Source organism: Heptranchias perlo, chromosome 1 (assembly GCF_035084215.1).
Source record: "Heptranchias perlo isolate sHepPer1 chromosome 1, sHepPer1.hap1, whole genome shotgun sequence".
Lineage (NCBI taxonomy): Eukaryota > Metazoa > Chordata > Chondrichthyes > Hexanchiformes > Hexanchidae > Heptranchias > Heptranchias perlo.
In genome coordinates, this window is record NC_090325.1 from 5430700 (window position 1) to 5457053 (window position 26354).

Genomic DNA, 26354 nt, shown 5'->3' on the forward strand with positions numbered 1-26354 from the left:
TTCTCCCTGTCGGTGAGTGTTATATAGAAACATTCCCAGTGTTTGTCTGTGTTTAATTTAATATTTAATCCCATTCTCCCTGGCGGTGAGTGTTATATAGAAACATTCCCAGTGTTTGTATCTGTTTAATTTAATATTTAATCCCATTCTCCCTGGCGGTGAGTGTTATATAGAAACATTCCCAGTGTTTGTCTGTGTTTAATTTAATATTTAATCCCATTCTCCCTGGCGGTGAGTGTTATATAGAAACATTCCCAGTGTTTGTATCTGTTTAATTTAATATTTAATCCCATTCTCCCTGTGTTGATTGTTATATAGAAACATTCCCAGTGTTTGTATCTGTTTAATTTAATATTTAATCCCATTCTCCCTGGCGGTGAGTGTTTTGTGGACATTCCCAGCACTTGTTGAAATCTGACCAAAGTCCCATTTCCCCTCTGAGCTCTGGGATCAGGATCAGGATCAGTGTTCGCTTTGAACCGGAGTCGGATCTGATGTCAGGAGAAGCAGCAAAGATGGAAGTCGGACCCGGAGTCCCTGAGCGGCCGGACCTGGGCAAGAGCCTGTGCATCATCACCGGAGCCTCCCGGGGTCTGGGGAGGTCCCTGGCCAGGGTGGTGGCCCCTAGACTGGGGCCAGGGTCCCGCCTGGTGCTGGTGGCCAGGTCCGGGGACAGGCTGCGGGAGCTGGAGCGGGAGCTGGCCGGAGCCGCCTTGCCGGGCGCAGGCTTGAGGATCAGCCGTGTGGAGGCGGATCTGAGCGGGGAAGAGGGGCTGCAGCGAGTCCTGAGCTCGGTGACCAGCGGCCAGGACCAGGGGCAGCCCCCCGAGCGGCTGCTCCTCATCAACAACGCGGGTGAGGGCGGATCTCCCACTCGCCAGCCACTTGAAAGTGAAAGCAATCTCCTCCCTTCCTCTTGGATGGATCTTGTGACCTTGTGCACAGCTGGAGCCACCGGATGACCGCCTACGACCGCTTGCATTCGTATAGCGCCTTTTAACGTAGCAGGGAGACGACCCAAGGCGCTTCACGGGAGCGACTGAATTTGAAAACCGGGCCAAATTTCGATATTGGGACGGGTGGCCAAACAGCTTGGTCAAAGAGGTTTCAAGGAGGAGAGGTTTCGGGAGGGAATTCCAGAGCTCAGGGCCGAGGCGGCTGAAGGCACGGCCGCCAATGGTGGAGCGATGGAAATCGGGGATGCGCGAGAGGCCAGAATTGGAGGAGCGCAGAGATCTCGGAGGGTTGTAGGGGCTGGAGGAGGTTACAGAGATAGGGAGGGGGGTGGGGGGGCCGAGGCCATGGAGGGATTTGAAAATAAGGATGAGAATTTTAAAATCGAGGTGTTCCCGGACCGGGAGCCAATGTAGGTCAGTGAGCACAGGGGGTGATGGGAGAACGGGACTTGGTGCGAGTTAGGATACGGGCAGCAGAGTTTTGGATGAGCTCAAGTTTACGGAGGGTGGAAGATGGGAGGCCAGCCAGGGGAACATTGGAATAGTGGAGTCTGGAGGTAATAAAGGCACGAGGATGAGGGTTTCAGCAGCAGATCAGCTGAGGGAGGGGCGGAGACGGGCGATGTTACGGAGGTGGAAGTAGGCGGTCTTGATGATGGAGCGGATATGTGGTCAGAAGCTCATCTCAGGGTCAAATGGGACACCGAGGTTGTGAACGGTCTGGTTCAGCCTCAGACAGTGGGCGGAGAGAGGGATGGAGTCGGTGGTGAGGGAACGGAGTTTGTGGCGGGGACCAAAGACAATGGGATCGGTCTTCCCAATATTTAACTGGAGGAAATTTTTGCTCACTGGATGTCGAACAAGCAGTGTGACAAATGAGAGACAGTGGAGGGGGCGAGGGAGGTGGTGGTGAGGTAGAGCTGGGTGTCGTCAGTGTACATGTGGAATCTGACGGTGTGTTTTTGGATGATGTCACCGAGGGGCAGCCTGTAGATGAGAAATAGGAGGGGGACAAGTATAGATCCTTGGGGAACTCCAGAGGTAACGGTGCGGGAGCGGGAAGAGAAGCCATTGCAGGAGATTCTCTGGCTACGACTGGATAGATAAGGATGGAACCAGGCGAGGGCAGTCCCACCCAGCTGGACAATGGAGGAGAGGTGATGGAGGAGGATGGTGTGGTCAACGTGTCAAAGGCTGGAGACAGGGGGAGGAGGATGAGGAGGGAGAGTTTACCACGGTCACAGTCACATAGGGTGTCATTTGTGACTTTGACCGTTTCGGTACTGTGGCAGGGGCAGAAACCTGATTGGAGGGATTCAAACATGGAGTTGTGGAAAAGATGGGCATGGATTTGGGAGGCAACAAAACGTTCAAGGACTTTGGAGAGGAAAGGGAGGGTGGAGATGGGGCGGGAGTTTACAAGGGCAGAGGGTCAGGGTGGGTTTTTGAGGAGAGGGATGATGATGGCAGATTTGAAGGGGAGGGGGATGTTAACAATATCAGCTAACATGTACAATGCTGTGCCAGGCAAGGACATAGAATTACACAGAATGTACAGCACAGAAAAAGACCATTCAGCCCAACAAATATCTAGAGGGCTAGAATATAAAGAGGAGGAAGTTTTGCTACAGCTATACAAAACCCTGATTAGACCACATCTGGAGTACTGTGTACAGTTCTGGACACCGCACCTTAGAAAGGATATACTGGCCTTGGAAGGAGTGCAGAGCAGATTCACCAGAATGTTACCAGGGCTCCAAGGGTTAGATTATGAGGAGTGATTACATAAACTAGGCTTGTATTCCCTGGAATAAAGAAGGTTTAATTGAGTTTTTATAGGATTTTGAAAGGAATTGATGGGGCAGATGGAGAGGGTGGAGATGGGGCGGGAGTTTACAAGGACAGAGGGTCAGGGTGGGTTTTTGAGGAGAGGGATGATGATGATCCTTGGGGGAGTCTAGGACAAGGAGACAAAACCTTAAAATCAGAGCCGGGCCATTCAGGAGAGAAGTTAGGAAACACTTCTTCACGCAAAGGGTGGTAGAAGTGTGGAACTCTCTCCCACTAAAAGCAGTAGACACTAGCTCAAATAATAATTTTAAATCTGAGATCGATAGATTTTTGCTAGCCGAGGGTATCATAGAATCATAGAGAGGTTACAGCACGGAAGGAGGCCATTCGGCCCATCGAGTCCGCACCGGCTCTATGCAAGAGCACTCCAGCTAGTCCCACTCCCCCGCCCTTTCCCCGTAGCCCTGCAAGTTTTTTCCTTTCAAATACTTATCCAGTTCCCTTTTGAAGGCCATGATTGAATCTGCCTCCACCACCCCCTCAGGCAGTGCATTCCAGATCCTAACCACTCGCTGTGTAAAAAAGTTTTTCCTCCTGTCACCTTTGGATCTTTTAGCAATCACCTTAAAGAAATTATATCCTTTCTTAAATAAGGAGAACAAAACTGCACACAGTATTCTAGATGTGGTCTCACCAATGCCCTTTATAACTCTATGACTCTATGACTCTATATTCCATCCCCTTGCAATAAATGACAACATTCCATTTGCCTTCCTAATCACTTGCTGTACCTGCATACTAACTTTTTGTGATTCATGTACTAGGACACCCAGATCCCTCTGTACCTCAGAGTTCTGCGATCTCTCTCCATTTAAATAATATACTGCTTTTCTATTCCTCCTGCCAAAGTGGACAAGTTCATATTTTCCCACATTATACTCCATCTGCCAAATTTTTGCCCACTCACTTAACCTATCTATATCCCTTTACAGACTCCTTATGTCCTCTTCACAACTTACTTTCCTACCTACCTTTGTGTCATCAGCAAATTTAGCAACCATACATTCGGTCCCTTCATCCAAGTCATTGATATAGATTGTAAATAGTTGAGGCCCAAGCACTGATCCCTGTGGCACTCCACTCGTTACATCTTGCCGACCTGAAAATGACCCATTAGTGCCTACTCTCTGTTTCCTGTTAGTTAACCAATCCTTTATCCATGCTAATATGTTACCCCCTACATGAGTTCTTATTTTGTGTAGTAGCCTTTGACGTGGCACCTTGTCAAAAGCCTTCTGGAAATCCAAGTACACAACATCCACAGGATCCCCTTTATCCACGTTGCTTGTTACTTCCTCAAAGAACTCTAATAAATTAGTCAAACACGATTTCCCTTTCACAAAGCCGTGTTGACTCTGCCTGATTGCATTGAGATTTTCTAAGTGCCCTGCTATAACCTCCTTAATAATAGACTCTAGCATTTTCCCTATGACAGATGTTAAGCTCACTGGCCTGTAGTTTCCTGCTTTCTGTCTCCCTCCTTTCTTGAATAGAGGAATTACATTCACTATTTTCCAATCTGATGGGACTCTTCCAGAATCTAGGGAATTTTGGAAAATTAATACCAATGCATCTACTATCTCTGCAGCCACTTCTTTTAAGACCCTCGGATGAAGTCCGTCAGGACCTGGGGACTTGTCAGCTTTTAGTTCGAATATTTTTTTCAGAACCCTTTGCCTGGCAGTTGTAAATGTTTTAAGCTCCTCCCTCCCTTTCACCTCTTGAATCACAATTATTTCTGGCATGTTATTTGTATCCTCTACAGTGAAGATGGACACAAAATATCTGTTCAGTTCATCCGCCATTTCCTTATTCCCCATTATTAATTCCCCAGACTCACTCTCTAGAGGACCAACACTCACTTTATTTACTCTTTTCCTTTTTAAATACCTGTAGAAACTCTTACTATCTGTTTTTATATTTCTAGCTAGCTTTCTCTCGTACTCTAATTTCTCCCTCCTTATTATTCTTTTGGTCATTCTTTGCTGTTTTTTATATTCTGTCCAATCTTCCGATCTGCCACTAATTTTCGCGGAATAAAGCCATAGAGAGCGAACAGCATAGATTCACCAGGATGATGCCAGGGATGGAAACTATAGTTATGAGGAGAGATTAGAGATACTGGGACTGTTTCCACTGGAGCAGCGAAGGATAAGAGGAGATTTAATAGAGGATTTTTAAAATTATGAAGAATTTTGATAGAGTGGATCGGGATGGACTATTGCCTCTGATTGGGGAGTCGATGATGAGAGGTCATTAATTTAAAATTCTCATGACGAGTTATTGTAGTTCACAGGAGTGTAATCAGACAAAAATTTGACACCAAACCAAAGGAAGAGATATTAGGACAGGTGACCAAAAGCTTGGTCAAAGAGGTAGGTTTTAAGGAGCATCTTAAAGAAGGAGAGAGAGGTGGAGAGGTTTAGGGAGAGAATTCCAGAACTTAGGGCCTAGACAGCTGAAGGCACGGCCTTCAGTGGTGGAGCGAAGGGAGTGGGGGATGGACAGGAGGCCAGAGTTGGAGGAACGCAGAGATCTCAGAGGGTTGTAGGGCTGGAGGAGGTTACAGAGATAGGGAGGGGCGAGGCCACGGAGGGATTTGAACACAAGGATGAGAATTTTAAAATCGAGGCGTTCCCGGACCGAGGGCCAATGTAGGTCAGCGAGCACAGGGGGTGATGGGTGAACGGGACTTGGTGCGAGTTAGGATACGGGGCAGCAGAGCTTTGGATGAGCTCAAGTTTACAAAGGGTGGAAGATGGGAGGCCGGCCAGGGGAGCATTGGAATAGTCGCGTCTGGAGTACGAGTATTAGTTTGTTTCTTTCTATCTTCCCTCAGGCTCTCTGGGAGATATCTCGAAGTTCGTCGTGGATTTTACCAAACCCGCCGAGGTCTCCGGTTACTTGGCCTTGAACTTCACGTCTGCCGTGTGCCTCACCGCCTCCGTGCTGAAGGCCTTCCCCAAGCGGGAGAACCTTCTCCGAACGGTGATCAATGTCAGCTCGCTCTGTGCAATTCAGCCGTTCAAATCGTGGTCACTGTACTGCGCGGGAAAAGCTGCGCGAGAGATGATGTTCCGGGTCCTGGCAGCGGAAGAGCCTGATGTGAGGGTGCTGAACTATGCCCCAGGTAACACAGAGAGGTTTACTCTCAGGTATCACGGTGAGGTTTACTCTCAGGTATCACGGTGAGGTTTACTCTCAGGTATCACGGTGAGGTTTACTCTCATATCACGGTGAGGTTTACTCTCAGGTATCACGGTGAGGTTTACTCTCAGGTATCACGGTGAGGTTTACTCTCATATCACGGTGAGGTTTACTCTCATATCACGGTGAGGTTTACTCTCGGGTATCACGGTGAGGTTTACTCTCATATCACGGTGAGGTTTACTCTCAGGTATCACGGTGAGGTTTACTCTCATATCACGGTGAGGTTTACTCTCATATCACGGTGAGGTTTACTCTCAGGTATCACGGTGAGGTTTACTCTCATATCACGGTGAGGTTTACTCTCATATCACGGTGAGGTTTACTCTCGGGTATCACGGTGAGGTTTACTCTCAGGTATCACGGTGAGGTTTACTCTCATATCACGGTGAGGTTTACTCTCAGGTATCACGGTGAGGTTTACTCTCATATCACGGTGAGGTTTACTCTCAGGTATCACGGTGAGGTTTACTCTCAGGTATCACGGTGAGGTTTACTCTCATATCACGGTGAGGTTTACTCTCGGGTATCACGGTGAGGTTTACTCTCATATCACGGTGAGGTTTACTCTCATATCACGGTGAGGTTTACTCTCGGGTATCACGGTGAGGTTTACTCTCGGGTATCACGGTGAGGTTTACTCTCATATCACGGTGAGGTTTACTCTCAGGTATCACGGTGAGGTTTACTCTCAGGTATCACGGTGAGGTTTACTCTCATATCACGGTGAGGTTTACTCTCAGGTATCACGGTGAGGTTTACTCTCATATCACGGTGAGGTTTACTCTCAGGTATCACGGTGAGGTTTACTCTCAGGTATCACGGTGAGGTTTACTCTCATATCACGGTGAGGTTTACTCTCAGGTATCACGGTGAGGTTTACTCTCAGGTATCACGGTGAGGTTTACTCTCGGGTATCACGGTGAGATTTACTCTCAGGTATCACGGTGAGGTTTACTCTCAGGTATCACGGTGAGGTTTACTCTCAGGTATCACGGTGAGGTTTACTCTCAGGTGACACGGTGAGGTTTACTCTCAGGTATCACGGTGAGGTTTACTCTCAGGTAAAACAGTGAGGTTTACTCTCAGGTATCACGGTGAGGTTTACTCTCAGGTATCACGGTGAGGTTTACTCTCCTATCACGGTGAGGTTTACTCTCCTATCACGGTGAGGTTTACTCTCAGGTGACACAGAGAGGTTTACTCTCAGGTATCACGGTGAGGTTTACTCGCAGGTATCACGGTGAGGTTTACTCTCAGGTATCACGGTGAGGTTTACTCTCAGGTATCACGGTGAGGTTTACTCTCAGGTATCACGGTGAGGTTTACTCTCATATCACGGTGAGGTTTACTCTCAGGTATCACGGTGAGGTTTACTTTCAGGTATCACGGTGAGGTTTACTCTCAGGTGACACAGAGAGGTTTACTCTCAGGTATCACGGTGAGGTTTACTCTCAGGTATCACGGTGAGGTTTACTCTCAGGTATCACGGTGAGGTTTACTCTCAGGTATCACGGTGAGGTTTACTCTCCTATCACGGTGAGGTTTACTCTCAGGTATCACGGTGAGGTTTACTCTCAGGTATCACGGTGAGGTTTACTCTCATATCACGGTGAGGTTTACTCTCAGGTATCACGGTGAGGTTTACTCTCAGGTATCACGGTGAGGTTTACTCTCAGGTATCACGGTGAGGTTTACTCTCATATCACGGTGAGGTTTACTCTCAGGTAACACAGAGAGGTTTACTCTCAGGTATCACGGTGAGGTTTACTCTCAGGTATCACGGTGAGGTTTACTCTCAGGTGACACAGTGAGGTTTACTCTCAGGTATCACGGTGAGGTTTACTCTCAGGTATCACGGTGAGGTTTACTCTCAGGTATCACGGTGAGGTTTACGCTCAGGTACCACGGTGAGGTTTACTCTCAGGTATCACGGTGAGGTTTACTCTCAGGTATCACGGTGAGGTTTACTCTCAGGTATCACGGTGTGGTTTACTCTCAGGTAAAACAGTGAGGTTTACTCTCAGGTATCACAGTGAGGTTTACTCTCAGGTATCATAGTGAGGTTTACTCTCAGGTGACACAGTGAGGTTTACTCTCAGGTGACACAGTGAGGTTTACTCTCAGGTATCACAGTGAGGTTTACTCTCAGGTATCACAGTGAGGTTTACACTCAGGTGACACAGTGAGGTTTACTCTCAGGTATCACGGTGAGGTTTACTCTCAGGTGACACGGTGAGGTTTACTCGCAGGTGACACAGTGAGGTTTACTCTCAGGTAAAACAGTGAGGTTTACTCTCAGGTATCACGGTGAGATTTACTCTCAGGGGACACAGTGAGGTTTACTCTCAGGTAAAACAGGTTTACTCTCAAGTGACACTGAGGTTTACTCTCAGGTAAAACAGTGATGTTTACTCTCAGGTGACATGGTGAGGTTTACTCTCAGGTGACATGGTGAGGTTTACTCTCAGGTGACATGGTGAGGTTTACTCTCAGGTGACACAGTGAGGTTTACTCTCAGGTGACACGGTGAGGTTTACTCTCAGGTGACACGGTGAGGTTTACTCTCAGGTAAAACAGTGAGGTTTACTCTCAGGTATCACGGTGAGATTTACTCTCAGGGGACACAGTGAGGTTTACTCTCAGGTAAAACAGTGAGGTTTACTCTCAGGTATCACGGTGAGATTTACTCTCAGGTGACACAGTGAGGTTTACTCTCAGGTAAAACAGGTTTACTCTCAAGTGACACTGAGGTTTACTCTCAGGTAAAACAGTGAGGTTTACTCTCAGGTGACACAGTGAGGTTTACTCTCAGGTGACACGGTGAGGTTTACTCTCAGGTGACACGGTGAGGTTTACTCTCAGGTGACACGGTGAGGTTTACTCTCAGGTGACACAGTGATGTTTACTCTCAGGTGACACGGTGAGGTTTACTCTCAGGTGACACGGTGAGGTTTACTCTCAGGTGACACGGTGAGGTTTACTCTCAGGTGACACGGTGAGGTTTACTCTCAGGTGACACGGTGAGGTTTACTCTCAGGTGACACGGTGAGGTTTACTCTCAGGTGACACGGTGAGGTTTACTCTCAGGTGACACGGTGAGGTTTACTCTCAGGTGACACAGTGAGGTTTACTCTCAGGTGACACGGTGAGGTTTACTCTCAGGTATCACGGTGAGGTTTACTCTCAGGTAAAACAGTGAGGTTTACTCTCAGGTATCACGGTGAGGTTTACTCTCAGGTATCACGGTGAGGTTTACTCTCAGGTGACACGGTGAGGCTTACTCTCAGGTGACACAGTGAGGTTTACTCTCAGGTGACACGGTGAGGTTTACTCTCAGGTGACACGGTGAGGTTTACTCTCAGGTATCACGGTGAGGTTTACTCTCAGGTAAAACAGTGAGGTTTAATCTCAGGTATCACGGTGAGGTTTACTCTCAGGTATCACGGTGAGGTTTACTCTCAGGTGACACGGTGAGGTTTACTCTCAGGTGACACAGTGAGGTTTACTCTCAGGTGACACGGTGAGGTTTACTCTCAGGTGACACGGTGAGGTTTACTCTCAGGTGACACAGTGAGGTTTACTCTCAGGTGACACGGTGAGGTTTACTCTCAGGTAACATTGTGAGGTTTACTCTCATATTAGACCACAGGGTGAGCACTAACTAACTGGTTAAAGCAGAGTTGGGAGATAGGTGGGTCGGGTGTTGGCTGTGGCTCAGTGGGACTCTCACCTCTGAGTCAGAAGTTCGTGGGTTCAAGTCCCACTCCAGAGACTCGAGCACATAATCTAGGCCGTCACTCCCGTTGAAGTACTGAGGGAGTGCTGCACTGTCGGAGGTGCCATCTTTCAGATGAGCCATTAAACCGAGGCCCCGTCTACCTCTCAGGTGGACGTAAAAGATTCTACGGCCACTGTTTCGAAGAAGAGCAGGTGAGTTCTCCCCAGTGTCCTGGGACAATATTTATCCCTCAACCAACATCACTAAAAACAGGTGATCTGGTCAATTATCTCATTGCTGTTTGTGGGATCTTGCTGTGCGCATATTGCATGCCCCGTTACATCAGTGAGTGTACTTCAAAAGTACTTCTTTGGTTGTTGAGCCTTCTGGGACATCCTGAGATTGTGAAATGCTCTGTATAAATACAAGTTCTTTTTTAATCGGGAGGGTGGGGGTTTATTTTGAGCCAACACCCAGTTTAACGTTTCCTTGTGCTCCCCCCACCTCCCCGCCACAGGCCCGCTGGACACTGAGATGCAGGAGAAAGCTCGGTCGGAGTCCGCAGACCCTGAGTTACGCCAGGCCTTCACGTCTATGCACCAGAACGGTCGCCTCGTGGATTGTCGTGACTCCGCCGGGAAGCTGGTGGACATCCTCGTGCGAGATGAGTTTGAGTCCGGTGCGCACGTGGATTACTACGACCAGTAACTCCGGGGGGTGCTTGGCTGGGGAGTGACTCACAATGTGACGGCGCTGACTGACTCTGTCACTGTGTCTCACTGTATCGATGGTTCTGTCTCCCTCTCTGTCAGTGTGTCTCTCTCTGTCTCTCTCACTGAGTGTCCCTCTGTATTGATGTGTCTCTCTCTCTCTCTCTTTGTATTGATGTGTGCGTGTGTCTCTCTCTCTCTGTCCCTCTGTATTGATGTGTGTCTCTCTCTGTCTCTCTGTATTGATGTGTGTCTCTCTCTGTCCCTCTGTATTGATGTGTGTCTCTCTCTGTCCCTCTGTATTGATGTGTGTCTCTCTCTGTCTCTCTGTATTGATGTGTGTCTCTCTCTGTCCCTCTGTATTGATGTGTGTCTCTCTCTCTCTCTCTGTATTGATGTGTGTCTCTCTATCTCTGGATTGATGTGTGTCTCTCTCTGTCCCTCTGTATTGATGTGTCTCTCTCTCTGTCTCTCTGTCTTTCTGTATCTCTCTCCCTATTGATCTCATAGAATCATAGAATCGTTACAGCACAGAAGGAGGCCACTTGGCCCATCGAGACTATGCCGGCTCTTTGTAAGAACAATCCAGTTAGTCCCATTCCCCTGCTGTTTCCCCGTGGCCCTGCAAATTTTTTCTCTTCAAATATTAATCCAATTACTTTTTGAAAGCCACGATTGAATCTCCCTCCACCGCCCTTTCAGGCAGCACATTCCAGATCCTAACAACTCACTGCATAAAAAAGTTTTTCCTCATGTCCCCATTGGTTCTTTTGCCAATCACCTTGAATCAATGTCCTCTGATTCTCAACCCTTCCGCCAATGGGAACAGTTTCTCTTTATTCTATCTAAACCCTTCATGATTTTGAACACTTCTATCAAATCTCCTCTCAACCTTCTCTGCTCGAAGGAGAACAACCCCAGCTTCTCCAGTCTCTCCACTGGAACTCATCCCTGGAACCATTCTAGTAAATCTTTTCTCCACCCTCTCTAAGGCCTTCACATCCTTCCAAAAGTGCGGTGCCCAGAATTGGACACAATACTCCAGTTGTGGCCGAACCAGTGTTCATTGAATCATAGAAAATTTATGGCGCAGAAGGAGGCCATTCGGCCCATTGTGTCCGCGCCGGCCAAAAATGAGCCACCCAGCTTAATCCCACTTTCCAGCACTTGGTCCGTAGCCCTGCAGGTCACGGCACTTCAGGTGCACATCCAGGTATTTTTTAAATGAGTTGAGGGTTTCTGCCTCTACCACCCTCTCAGGCAGTGAGTTCCAGACCCCCACCACCCTCTGGGTGAAAACATTTCTCCTCAGCTCCCCTCTAATCCTTCTACCAATTACTTTAAATCTATGCCCCCTGGTTATTGACCTCTGCTAAGGGAAATAGATCCTTCCTATCCACTCTATCCAGGCCCCTCATAATTTTATACATCTCAATTAAATCTCCCCTCAGCCTCCTCTGTTCCAAAGAAAACAACCCCAGCCTATCCAATCTTTCCTGATAGCTAAAATTCTCCTGTCCTGGCAACATCCTCGTAAATCTCCTCTGCACCCTCTCTAGTGCAATCACATTTTCCTGTAATGTGGTGACCAGAACCGTACGCAGTACTCAAGCTGTGGCTTAACCAGAGCATAACCTCCCTGCTCTTATATTCTATGCCTCGGCTAATAAAGGAAAGTATCCCGAATGCCTTTTTAACCATCTTATCTACCTGTCCTGCTACCTTCAGGGATCTGTGGACATGCACTCCAAGGTCCCTCACTTCCTCTACACCTCTCAGTATCCTCCCATTTATTGTTTACTCCCTTGCCTTGTTTGCCCTCCCCAAATGCATTACCTCACACTTCTCCGGATTGAATTCCATTTGCCACTTTTCTGCCCACCTGACCAGTCCATTGATATCTTCCTGCAGTCTACAGCTTTCCTCCTCACTATCAATCACACGGCCAATTTTTGTATCATCTGCAAACTTCTTAATCATGCCCCCTACATTTAAGTCCAAATCATTAATATATATCACAAAAAGCAAAGGACCTAGTACTGAGCCCTGTGGAATCCCACTGGAAACAGCCTTCCAGTCACAAAAACACCCGTCGACCATTACCCTTTGCTTCCTGCCACTGAGCTAATTTTGGATCCAATTAGCCGCTTTTCCTTGGATCCCATGGGCTTGTACTTTTTTGACCAGTCTGCTATGTGGGACCTTGTCAAAAGCCGTGCTAAAATCCATGTAGACTACATCAAATGCACTACCCTCATCGACCCTCCTTGTTACCTCCTCAAAAAATTCAATCAAGTTAGTCAGACACAACTTTCCCTTAACAAATCCATCCTGATTGTCCTTGATTACTCCGTGCCTTTCTAAATGACGATTTATCCTGTCGCTCAGAATTGATTCCAATAATTTTCCCACCACCGAGGTTAGGCTGACTGGCCTGTAATTACTTGGTCTATCTCTTTCTCCCTTTTTAAACAATGGTACAACTTTAGCAGTCCTCCAATCCTCCGGCACTATGACTGTATCCGGAGAGGATTCGAAAATGATGATCAGAGCCTCCGTTACTTCCTCCCTGGCTTCTTTTAACAGCCTGGGATACATTTCATCCGGGCCTGGTGATTTATCTACTTTCAAAGATGTTATCCCTTTAATATTTCCTCTCTCACTAAGTTTAGCCCATCCAATATTTCACACTCCTCCTCCTTAACTACAATCTCTGCATCATCCCTCTCTTTTGTGAAAACAGACGCAAAGTATTCATTAAGAACCAGACCCACATCTTCCACCTCCACACACAGGTTACCTTTTTGGTCTCTAATAGGCCCTAATCTTTCCTTAGTTATCCTCTTGCTCTTTATGTATTTATAAAACATCTTTGGGCTTTCCTTAATTTTACTTGCCAATATTTTTTCATGCCCTCTCTTTGCTTTCCTAATTTCCTTTTTAATTTCACCTCTAGACTTTCTGTAGCATTGAGTTCTCGGTTTCTGACATAAGCTTCCCTTTTTCCCTTATCTTGACATCCAGGGGGCTGTAGATTTGTCAGTCCCACCCTTTTTCTTTGTGGGAACATGTTTACTCTGAACCCCTTGAATCTTCCCCTTGAATGCCTCCCACTGCTCTGACACTGATTTACCCTCAAGTAGCTGTTTCCAGTCCACTTTTGTTAAATCACTTCTCAGCTCAGTAAAATTGGCCTTTCCCCAATTGAGAACTTTTACTCCTGTTCTATATTTCTCCTTTTCCATAACTACGCTAAATCTAACTGAGTTATGATCACTACCACCAAAATGCTCTCCCACTGATACTCCTTTTGTAACGGTACAACATAACATCCTTGCTTTTGTACCCTTTGCCTCTATTTATAAAGCCCAGGATCTCGTATGCTTTTTTAACCGCAACTCGTCCTGCCACAACAGTGGCTACACTTCAAAAGCACTTAATTTGCTGTAAAGTCCTGAAGGCGTTAAATAAATGCAAGTACTTTCTCTCTTTACCCGTACCTCTGTCATGTGTGTGAACTGTTAACATGGTGAACCAGCTCTTTTACAGAATAATAAAACCCGGGGACTGCCAGCTTTGCGGCCTAGTTTTGTTCTTATTGAAGGGCCTGAGGCCTGGGGTCCGGGACACCACCAAGGCTGAAAAGAGTGGGAGTGAAGATGGGGTAAAGCTGGAAGTGGTGGTTAGGTGAGGCCAAGCTTGGGTTTTAATGGTATACAGACTGTGGGAGGAAGGAGAGACTGAGGGAGGCGAGGAGCTCCGCAGTCACGAGATCCTGGGAAAGAATGAATTAGAGGAGGAGAGGGTGAGATGAGTCTCGATTTTAACAGGAGGGTGAAAGGGAGGAGGAGAGGTGTTGGGACCACTGCTCTTTCTGATAGATATTAATGACATGAACTTGGGTATAGAGGGAATAATTTCAAAGTTTGCCACTGACACAAAACTCAAAAGTGTAGTAAACAATGAGGAGGATAGTAACAGACTTCAGGAGGACATAGATTGGTGAAATGGGCAGACACATGGCAGATGAAATTTAATGCAGAGAAGTGTGAAATGATGCATTTTGGTAGGAAGAATGAGGAGAGGCAATATAAACGAAATGGTACAATTTTAAAGAGAGACCTGGGGGTGTGTGTACACAAATCTTTGAAGGTGGCAGGACAAGTTGAGAAGGCTGTTAAAAGACCATATGGGATCCTGGGCTTTACTAGTAGAGGCACAGAGTACAAAAGTAAGGAAGTTATGCTAAACCTTTATAAAACTGGTTAGACTTCAGCTGGAGTATTGTGTTCAATTCTGGGCACCGCACTTTAGGAAGGATGTCAAGGCCTTAGAGAGGGTGCAGAGGAGATTTACTAGAATGGTACCAGGGATGAGGGAGTTCAGTTATGTGGAGAGACTGGAGAAGCTGGGATTGTTCTCCTTAGAGCAGAGAAGGTTAAGGGGAGATTTGATAGAGGTGTTCAAAATCATGATCAGTTTTGATAGAGTAAATAAGGAGAAATCGTTTCCAGTGGCAGAAGGGTCGGTAACCAGAGGACACAGATTTAAGGTGATCGGCAAAAGAACCAGAGGGGGAGATGAGGGGAATTTTTTTTACGCAGTGAGTTGTGATGATCTGGAATGCGCTGCCTGAAAGGGCGGTGGAAGCAGATTCAATAATAACTTTCAAAAAGGAATTGGAGAAATACTTGAAGGGGAAAAATTTACAGGGCTACGGGGAACGAGCAGGGGGAGTGGGACTAATTGGATAGCTCTATCAAAGAGCTGGCACAGGCACGATGGGCCGAATGACCTCCTGTGCTGCATCAGTGTAGTGTAGATTGGAAAGTTGAAATGTTTCTTAGTTCAACAAAATCCGACCCTGCTCTGATTAGATAATTCCATTCCAGGGGCAATAGGGACAACTTGGAGAGCAATCTGGAAGTGCGGACGAATTACTTTTGAAGTTCAGTCGCTGTTGTTATGTAGACCAACCTGGCAACCAATTTGCACACAGTAAGATCCCACAACCAGTTAATCTGTTGTTGGTTGAGTGATATGTGTTGGGCAATAGGATCTTGACTATGCACCTGAGAGAGCAGGCCAAAGGGCCTTGGTTTAACGCCTCATCCAATAAACAGCACTCCATCAGTCCTGCACTGGAGCGTCGGCCTGGATCATGTGCTCAGGTCTCTGGAGTGGGACTCGAACTCATGACTTTCTGACTCGGGTGAGAGTGCTACCCACTGAGCCGCGGCTGACACGATTTGCACCCACCCTTGGAGGAGAATAACAACCAGCTCGGGCTTCGGCTCCTGATGGCTCGCTGCTACCCCCTGCTGCCGATGGCAGGATCGTGCATGGCTGTGATGTCCCAATGTGACATCGGCTGCTGTCGTCCAAGGTCTCAGCTCAATTAGGAGGAGTGGCAATTGGCCGAAGTGTCAGCCGTGGCTCGGTGGGTAGCGCCCTCGTCTCCGAATCAGAAGGTGGCGGGTTCAAGTCCCACTCGAGAGACTTCAGCATGTCATCTCACATCTGACAGTCTACAGTGCAGTACTGAGGGAGTGCTGCGCTGTCGGAAGTGCCGTCTTTCGGATGAGATGTTAAACCGAGGCCCCGTCTGGCCTCTCAGGTGGATGTAAAAGATGCCACGGCCACTATTTCGTAGGTGAGCAGGGGACTTATGCCTGGTTTATCCCTCAACCAATACCTAAAAACAGGTTATTTATCTCATTGCTGTTTGTGGGATCTTGCTGTGCGCAAATTGCTGTGTTTCCTACATTACAACAGTGACTGCACTTCAAAAGTACTTCATTGGCTGTAAAGTGTTTTGGGACGTCCTGAGGTCGTGAAAGGCGCCATATAAATGCAAGCTCTTTCTTTATTTGGGGACAGCTGGCATCTGTGGAACAAACTCAGCGAGAAGTTGGGGAAAACGGAAAGACAGTCGTCCCAAGTACCTCCCACTAAAGCGGTTTTAAACCGGCCGGAACCATATCATGGGTCAAAAACAAAGCCAGGGTCTAAAGCCATTTGTAAATTCCCCCTCCCGTTGTCTGATCGGGGAGCTCTGTAAATGGACTGGGCAAGCAGGTCAATGCCCTCACTTCAGGTATAGTCTAGATCTCGTACCGAGTTAATGAGCCGTTCATTACAAGGTCAATTAGAACATAGGGCCTAAAAGGGTCACATTATGAGGACAGGTTGCATAGCCTCGCCTTGTATTCCCACGAGTATCGAAGATTAAGGGGAAAATTCTCATCCTTGTTTTCAAATCCCCCTCCATGGCCTCGCCCCCCTCCCTATCTCTGTAACCTCCTCCAGCCCTACAACCCCCCCCCCGAGATCTCTGCGCTCCTCCCATTCTGGCCTCTTGCGCATCCCAAATTTAATCGCTCCACCGTTGGCGGCCGTGCCTTCGGCTGCCTAGGCTCTAAGCTCTGGCATTCCCTCCCTAAACCTCTCCGCCTCTCTACCTCTGCATGGAATCATAGAAAGGTTACAGCACGGAAGGAAGCCATTTGGCCCATCGAGCCCGTGCCGGCTCTCTGCAAGAGCAATCCAGCTAGTCCCACTCCCTCGCCCTTTCCCTGTAGCCCTGAAAATTTTTCCCCTTCAAATACTTATCCAAAGCCCTTTTGAAGGCCATGATTGAATCTGCATCCACCACCCCCGAAGGCAATGCATTCCAGATACTCGCTGTTTAAAAAGGTTTTTCCTCATGTCACCTTTGGTTCTCTGTTTCCACTTGTGGGGGAGTCCAAAACCATAGGAGGTCATAAATATCAAATGGTCGCTAATAAATCCAATCGGGAATTCAGGAGAAACTTCTTTACCCAAAGAATGGTAAGAATGTTGAATTCGTTACCACAAGGAGTTGTTGAGACGATTAGCATCGATGCATTTAAGGGGAAGCTGGATAAACACATGAGGGAGAAAGGAATAGAAGGAAATGCTGATAGGGTGAGATGAAGTATGGAGGGAGGAGGCTCGTGTGGAGCATAAACACCGGGATAGACCAGTTGGGCCGAATGGCCTGTTTCTGTGCTGTAGTTTCGATGTAATCTCTCCTTTAAGACGCTCCTTAAAACCTACCTCTTTGGCCAAACTTTTGGTCACCTGTCCTAATATCTCCTTATGTGCCTCGGTTTGACAATCGCTCCAGTGAACCGCCTTGGGATGTTTTACTACGTTAAAGGCGCTATATAAATGCAAGTTGTTGTTGTTGTGGTGATCTAATTGAGGTGTTTAAAATGATTAAAGGAGTTGATAGATGGGGGGAGTCCAGAACAAAGGGGGGAATAATCTTAAAATCAGAGCTAGTCCATTCAGGGGTGATGTCAGGAAGCACTTCTTCACACAAAGGAAATCTGGAACTCTCTCCCCCAAAAAACTGTTGAGGTTGGGGGCCAATTGAAAATGTCAAAACTGAGATTGGTAGATTTTTATTAGGTAAGAGTATTATGGTCTACGGAACCAAGATGGATAGATGGAGTTAAGATACAGATCAGTCATGATCTAATTGAATGGCGGAACGGGCTTGAGGGGCTGAATGGCCTCCTGTCCTTATCCTCCGAGCACAACCAAGCAAATGCCAAAGTCTGATACTTTGTCACAGCTGTTTACATCACTCCAAACTTCACAGCTTTCGTAGCGATCGCTCGCGATAGGAACCACAAAATCGGCCTGCTTTTTCAGACAGACTGCTCCCCCCTTTGAAAAATCTTATAGGGCTGGAAATTGCTTTTAAAACAGCGGTGAGCCTCACAGCGCTCACCGCTATTAGTGGCAAAATCGAAGGGCAAGTTCCGGCCACCGCACATGTGGAGTCAAAGGCGGAAATCCGGAACTTGCTCTTCCTGGCTGGCCGGCGATCTGACAGCTTCGCCATAAAGGGACCTCGTCGGCTGGAATCACTGGACCAGCGCCAACTTGCTCTCCTGCCTAGCTGGAAACGAACTAATCTCGCCACAAAACGGGTAGGCTCAGTTATATCAGGTCCAAACTAAGTTTTAACAGTGTGGTTAGTCTTAATGACTTCCAAACAACCTCTCTGGGACTGAAAATTAACTTAAAAAAATATGGAGTCTCATTCATTGCAATTTTAATAGTTAATTAATTAAAAAAATTAATAAATTTTTTAAAAAACTTTTTCTTTCTGTCTCTTTTATCTCTGACTTTTTAATTCAGTATTTCTTACCCTCCCTTTATTCCTCTGTTTTTGCGGTTGATTTTACTGTTGTAGCTTTCACTTCCTGGTTTTGACTCTTCGCGGCTTGTCAACGATGCCGCAGTCTGATTGGTCGAGGGGAGAGAGCGCGATCCTCTCGTGGGTCCTAGGTTCGCGGGAGTTAACGCCGGACTCTTCCGGTTCGCATTGGAGGAAGCTCCCGCGGTAAAGGCTGCGGTAAGTCGGCGGGTGAGAATTAATCTACGGGACGCCGCTTGGAGCAATTTCCGGCCCACAATTCTTTGGCCGCGTCTTCCATTTTCTCCCTATTCCCTGAGATGTTTGCTCGTTGACAGTTCCATTTACTGCCAATAGGTGGCGGCACTGCCCTCTCGGCCAGCTCCATTCAGTTTCTGACCTCAATGCAGGATTGGAGAAGAAAGCAGTTTGATCCCCCATTTCCAGTGTTGATTCATTCAAACGCAAATTAAATAGATCTCCTCCAGTTGATAATAATTTGGGATACGGTATATGAGCCGTGACCTGTGGTGAGTGTAACGGGCTCGGGAGGACCAGGTGACTTTGGACCTATGGTTCCCAAAGCTCTCCACCACTGGGGGTTTTCCTCACCTCATGTCTGGGGTCTGTTGTCGACTCATTGTTGGAGATTGATTGCTAGGATGAGTCAATATCTCCATTATCGATGTTTCACGTTCTCTTCTTCTTTAAACAGCGAGTTGTTATGGTCTGGATCGCGCTGCCTGAAAGGGCAGTGGAAGCAGATTCAATAGAAATTGGATAAATACTTGAAGGGGAGAAAATTTGCAGGGCTATGGGGAAAGAGCAGGGGGATTGGGACTAACTGGATAGCTCTTTCAAAGAGCCAGCACAGGCACGATGATTCTATGTGACTACCAGGATGGTAGAAAGTGAATTAAATGGACCTTGATCTTTTCTGGTCTAGCAATTCCTATGTTCCTCTGTCCTGTACACAACCCAGTAGACAGCTCACAGATCTAAGGTTACGAGCCCTTTCTCGTGATGTGGTGCCTGTATTGAATAAAGGGTTTGAATACAGACAGAGGCAACTAAAGACCTTTGAATCTCATGTCAGTTCTATATAAGATAACAGAATGGAGCAAACTTGGGGCTTATCTCATAGAGTCATAGAGTCATAGATTTATACAGCACGGATAGAGGCCCTTCGGCCCATCGTGTCCGCGCCGGCCATCAAGCCCTGTCTACTCTAATCCCATATTCCAGCATTTGGTCCGTAGCCTTGTATGCTATGGCATTTCAAGTGCTCATCCAAATGCTTCTTGAATGTTGTGAGGGTTCCTGCCTCCACAACCCTCTCAGGCAGTGAGTTCCAGACTCCAACCACCCTCTGGGTGAAAAAGTTCTTTCTCAAATCCCCTCTAAACCTCCCGCCTTTTACCTTGAATCTATGCCCCCTTGTTATAGAACCCTCAACGAAGGGAAAAAGCTCCTTAGTATCCATCCTATCTGTGCCCCTCATAATTTTGTACACCTCAATCATGTCCCCCCTCAGCCTCCTCTGCTCCAAGGAAAACAAACCCAGTAAACAACAATCAGCATGATTCAGTGGCGGGGAGAACATCTCGCCTGATAGTTTGACTTCTTTGAGGAAGTGACAACCCAAGTAGATTGTGGAAAGCCCTACGGCATGGTGTACCTAGCCTAACAGAAGGCACTTGACAAAGTTCCACATGAAAGTGTTCACCATTTCATCCATGTCTTTGTTACCTCTAGACTCAACTATTTCAATGCTCTCCTTGCCGGCCTCCCATCTTCCACCCTCCATAAACTTGAGCTCATCCAAAACTCTGCTGCCTGTATCCGAAGTCCCGTTCACCCATCACCCCTGTGCTCACTGATCTACATTGGCTCCCGGTCCAGCAATGCCTCAATTTAAAAATTTTCATCCTTGTTTTCAAATCCCCCCATGGCCTCGCCCCTCCCCATCTCTGTAACCCCCTCCAGACCTAAAACCCCATGAGATCTCTGAGCTCCTCCAATTCTGGCCTCTTGCGCATCCCCCGATTTCCTTTGCCCGACCATTGGCGGCCGTGCTTTCAGCTGCCTGGGCCCTAAGCTCTGGAATTCCCTCCCGCCTCTCTACATCCCTCTCCTCCTTTAAGACGCTCCCTAAAACCTACCTCTTTGACCAAGCTTTTGGTCACCTGCCCTAATATCTCCTTATGTGTCTCGGATTCAAATGCTGATTGATAATCACTCCTGTGAAGTGTCTTGGTTCGTTTTAAAATAACGAAAGGGCTGGATTGCATGACTATTGAGAGATTATTCCAGTTTAACAGGTCGGCGGGGGGGGTACCAGGGGACATGAGTTTAAACGATGGAAGAGTAGGAGTAGACTGGATGTTGGGCGGTTCCTCTTCTCCCGGAGGGCAGTGAACCTCTGGAATACGTCGCCGGCTGGTGAGGTGGGTGCTGACTCTCTGCGAGCCTTCGAGAGGGAGTTCCTGACTGGGGGCAGAGGTCACATCATAAAGAAGGTAAGAGAATGAACAGTTAATCTAAATGCTAAAAAAACACGAACAGAAATTGGACCAGTGATTGGGAGCCTCGAGGGCTGGGAGTGCAAGTCAGAGACTGTCACCATCAATTTCAATCCATTAAAATCAGATCACAGCATCGCAACGTCTGAAATGAGCCTGTGGATTTGCAGAATTTGAGATGATATGTTGACCTTTCCCTTTCAGATGCTGCTGAGCAGGGATGGAGTGAGGGGAACGGCCGGTCACTATTGAATGCTTCCTTCAACATCATCACTTTGGAAGAAAACATGAGAACGTGTGGAAATATAAGAAATGTCCAGGATGAGAAAAAGCCCTTCAGCCGTTCACCCATTAACCCCATCCCTCTAATACCCCAACTCCCCCATCACAGGGTCTGCACCCATTCCCCCATCACAGAGTGTACACCCATTCACCCATCACAGGGTCTGCACCCATTCCCCATCACAGAGTCTGCACCCATTCCCCCATCACAGAGTCTGCACCCATTCCCCCATCACAGAATCTACACCCATTCCCCCATCACAGGGTCTGCACCCATTCCCCCTTCACAGAGTCTGCACCCATTCCCCCATCACAGAGTCTGCACCCATTCCCCCATCACCGAGTCTGCACCCATTCCCCCATCACCGAGTCTGCACCCATTCCCCCTTCACAGAATCTGCACCCATTCCCCCATCACAGAATCTGCACCCACTCCCCCATCACCAAGTCTGCACCCATTCCCCCATCACCAAGTCTGCACCCATTCCCCCATCACCAAGTCTGCACCCATTCCCCCATCACAGAGTCTGCACCCATTCCCCCATCACAGAGTCTGCACCCATTCCCCCATCACAGAGTCTGCACCCATTCCCCCATCACAGAGTCTGCACCCACTCCCCCATCACAGAGTCTGCACCCATTCCCCCATCACAGAATCTGCACCCACTCCCCCATCACAGAGTCTGCACCCATTCCCCATCACAGAGTCTGCACCCATTCCCCATCACAGAGTCTGCACCCATTCCCCCATCACAGGGTCTGCACCCATTCCCCCATCACAGGGTCTGCACCCATTCCCCCTTCACAGAGTCTGCACCCATTCCCCATCACAGAGTCTGCACCCATTCCCCCATCACAGAGTCCACACCCATTCCCCATCACAGAGTCTGCACCCATTCCCCATCACAGAGTCTGCACCCATTCCCCCATCACAGGGTCTGCACCCATTCCCCCTTCACAGAGTCTGCACCCATTCCCCCATCACAGAGTCTGCACCCATTCCCCCATCACAGAGTGTACACCCATTCCCCCATCACAGAGTCTGCACCCATTCCCCCATCACAGAGTCTGCACCCATTCCCCCATCACAGAGTCTGCACCCATTCCCCCATCACAGAATCTGCACCCATTCACCCATCACAGAGTCTGCACCCATTCCCCCATCACAGAATCTGCACCCATTCCCCCATCACAGAGTGTACACCCATTCCCCCATCACAGGGTCTGCACCCATTCACCCATCACAGAGTCTGCACCCATTCCCCCATCACAGAGTCTGCACCCATTCCCCCATCACAGAGTCTACACCCATTCCCCCATCACAGAGTCTGCACCCATTCCCCCATCACAGAGTCTGCACCCATTCCCCCATCACAGAGTCTGCACCCATTCCCCCATCACAGAGTCTGCACCCATTCCCCCATCACAGAATCTGCACCCATTCCCCCATCACAGAGTCTGCACCCATTCCCCCATCACAGAATCTGCACCCATTCCCCCATCACAGAGTCTGCACCCATTCCCCCATCACAGAGTCTGCACCCATTCCCCCATCACAGAATCTGCACCCATTCCCCCATCACAGAGTCTGCACCCATTCCCCCATCACAGAGTCTGCACCCATTCCCCCATCACAGAATCTGCACCCATTCCCCCATCACAGAATCTGCACCCATTCCCCCATCACCAAGTCTGCACCCATTCCCCCATCACAGAGTCTGCACCCATTCCCCCATCACAGAGTCTACACCCATTCCCCCATCACAGAGTCTGCACCCATTCCCCCATCACCGAGTCTGCACCCATTCCCCCATCACAGGGTCTGCACCCATTCCCCCTTCACAGAGTCTGCACCCATTCCCCCATCACAGAGTCTGCACCCATTCCCCCATCACCGAGTCTGCACCCATTCCCCCATCACCGAGTCTGCACCCATTCCCCCATCACAGAATCTGCACCCACTCCCCCATCACCAAGTCTGCACCCATTCCCCCATCACCAAGTCTGCACCCATTCCCCCATCACCAAGTCTGCACCCATTCCCCCATCACAGAGTCTGCACCCATTCCCCCATCACAGAGTCTGCACCCATTCCCCCATCACAGAGTCTGCACCCACTCCCCCATCACAGAGTCTGCACCCATTCCCCCATCACAGAATCTGCACCCACTCCCCCATCACAGAGTCTGCACCCATTCCCCATCACAGAGTCTGCACCCATTCCCCCATCACAGAGTCTGCACCCATTCCCCCATCACAGAGTCCACACCCATTCCCCATCACAGAGTCTGCACCCATTCCCCATCACAGAGTCTGCACCCATTCCCCCATCACAGAGTCTGCACCCATTCCCCCATCACAGAGTCTGCACCCATTCCCCATCACAGAGTCTGCACCCATTCCCCCATCACAGAGTCCACACCCATTCCCCATCACAGAGTCTGCACCCATTCCCCCATCACAGAGTCTGCACCCATTCCCCCATCACAGAGTCTGCACCCATTCCCCATCACAGAGTCTGCACCCATTCCCCATCACAGAGTCTGCACCCATTCCCCCATCACAGAATCTGCACCCATTCCCCCATCACAGAGTCTGCACCCATTCCCCCATCACAGAGTCTGCACCCATTCCCCCATCACAGAGTCCACACCCATTCCCCCTTCACAGAGTCTGCACCCATTCCCCCATCACAGAGTCTGCACCCATTCCCCCATCACAGAGTCTACACCCATTCCCCCATCACAGAGTCTGCACCCATTCCCCCATCACAGAGTCTGCACCCATTCCCCCATCACAGAGTCTGCACCCATTCCCCCATCACAGAATCTGCACCCATTCCCCCATCACAGAGTCTGCACCCATTCCCCCATCACAGAGTCTGCACCCATTCCCCCTTCACAGAGTCTGCACCCATTCCCCCATCACAGAGTCTGCACCCATTCCCCCATCACAGGGTCTGCACCCATTCCCCCTTCACAGAGTCTGCACCCATTCCCCCATCACAGAGTCTGCACCCATTCCCCCATCACAGAGTGTACACCCATTCCCCCATCACAGAGTCTGCACCCATTCCCCCATCACAGAGTGTACACCCATTCCCCCATCACAGGGTCTGCACCCATTCACCCATCACAGAGTGTACACCCATTCCCCCATCACAGAGTCTGCACCCATTCCCCCATCACAGAGTCTGCACCCATTCCCCCATCACAGAATCTGCACCCATTCCCCCATCACAGAGTCTGCACCCATTCCCCCATCACAGAGTGTACACCCATTCCCCCATCACAGAGTCTGCACCCATTCCCCCATCACAGAGTCTGCACCCATTCCCCCATCACAGAGTCTGCACCCATTCCCCCATCACAGAGTCTGCACCCATTCCCCCATCACAGAGTCTGCACCCATTCCCCCATCACAGAGTCTGCACCCATTCACCCATCACAGAGTCTGCACCCATTCCCCCATCACAGAGTCTGCACCCATTCCCCCATCACAGAGTCTGCACCCATTCCCCATCACAGAGTCTGCACCCATTCCCCCATCACAGAGTCTGCACCCATTCCCCCATCACAGAGTCTGCACCCATTCCCCCATCACAGAATCTGCACCCATTCCCCCTTCACAGAGTCTGCACCCATTCCCCCATCACAGAGTCTGCACCCATTCCCCCATCACAGAGTCTGCACCCATTCCCCCATCACAGAGTGTACACCCATTCCCCCATCACAGAGTCTGCACCCATTCCCCCATCACAGAGTCTGCACCCATTCCCCCATCACAGAGTCTGCACCCATTCCCCCATCACAGAATCTGCACCCATTCCCCCATCACAGAGTCTGCACCCATTCCCCCATCACAGAGTCTGCACCCATTCCCCCATCACAGAGTCTGCACCCATTCCCCCATCACAGAGTCTGCACCCATTCCCCCATCACAGAGTCTGCACCCATTCCCCCATCACAGAATCTGCACCCATTCCCCCATCACAGAGTCTACACCCATTCCCCCATCACCGAGTCTGCACCCATTCCCCCATCACAGAGTGTACACCCATTCCCCCATCACAGAGTCTGCACCCATTCCCCCATCACAGAGTCTGCACCCATTCCCCCATCACAGAGTCTGCACCCATTCACCCATCACCGAGTCTGCACCCATTCCCCCATCACCGAGTCTGCACCCATTCCCCCATCACAGAGTGTACACCCACTCCCCCATCACAGAGTCTGCACCCATTCCCCCTTCACAGAGTGTACACCCATTCCCCCATCACAGAGTCTGCACCCATTCACCCATCACAGAGTGTACACCCACTCCCCCATCACAGAGTCTGCACCCATTCCCCCATCACCGAGTCTGCACCCATTCCCCCATCACCGAGTCTGCACCCATTCCCCCATCACAGAGTCTGCACCCATTCCCCCATCACCGAGTCTGCACCCATTCCCCCATCACAGAGTCTGCACCCATTCCCCCATCACAGAGTCTGCACCCATTCCCCCATCACAGAGTCTGCACCCATTCCCCCATCACAGAGTCTGCACCCATTCACCCATTGAAGAGTCTGGACCCATTCCCCCTTCACAGAGTCTGCACCCATTCCCCCTTCACAGAGTCTGCACCCATTCCCCCATCACAGAGTCTGCACCCATTCCCCCATCACAGAGTCTGCACCCATTCCCCCATCACAGAGTCTGCACCCATTCCCCCATCACAGAGTCTGCACCCATTCCCCCATCACAGAGTCTGCACCCATTCCCCCATCACAGAGTCTGCACCCATTCCCCCATCACAGAGTCTGCACCCATTCCCCCATCACAGAGTCTGCACCCATTCCCCCATCACAGAGTCTGCACCCATTCACCCATTGAAGAGTCTGGACCCATTCTCCGATCACAGGGTCTACACTCATTCACCCATCGAAGG

At 49.1% G+C, this 26354-nt stretch overlaps 1 protein-coding gene across 1 annotated transcript; it reads left to right on the forward strand.

The window, feature by feature from the left end:
* The first annotated feature begins 423 nt into the window (after nt 1–423).
* Nucleotides 424–14018, forward strand: LOC137313079 (sepiapterin reductase-like). The gene is made up of 3 exons (XM_067979360.1): nt 424–855; nt 5647–5937; nt 10253–14018. Exons 1-3 carry the CDS (start codon nt 495–497, stop codon nt 10441–10443), a joined length of 843 nt encoding a protein of 280 aa, XP_067835461.1. The 5' UTR covers nt 424–494; the 3' UTR covers nt 10444–14018.
* The last annotated feature ends 12336 nt before the right edge of the window (nt 14019–26354 follow it).

What these genes read in the sequence shown, in the direction of transcription:
- LOC137313079 (XM_067979360.1), top strand. Translation starts at nt 495, where the DNA reads ATGTCAGGAGAAGCAGCAAAGATGGAAGTCGGACCCGGAGTCCCTGAG. An exon ending in GCTCCTCATCAACAACGCGG is followed by an intron (nt 856 to 5,646) that starts GTGAGGGCGGAT and finishes ATCTTCCCTCAG; the next exon opens with GCTCTCTGGGAGATATCTCG. An exon ending in GGTGCTGAACTATGCCCCAG is followed by an intron (nt 5,938 to 10,252) that starts GTAACACAGAGA and finishes TCCCCGCCACAG; the next exon opens with GCCCGCTGGACACTGAGATG.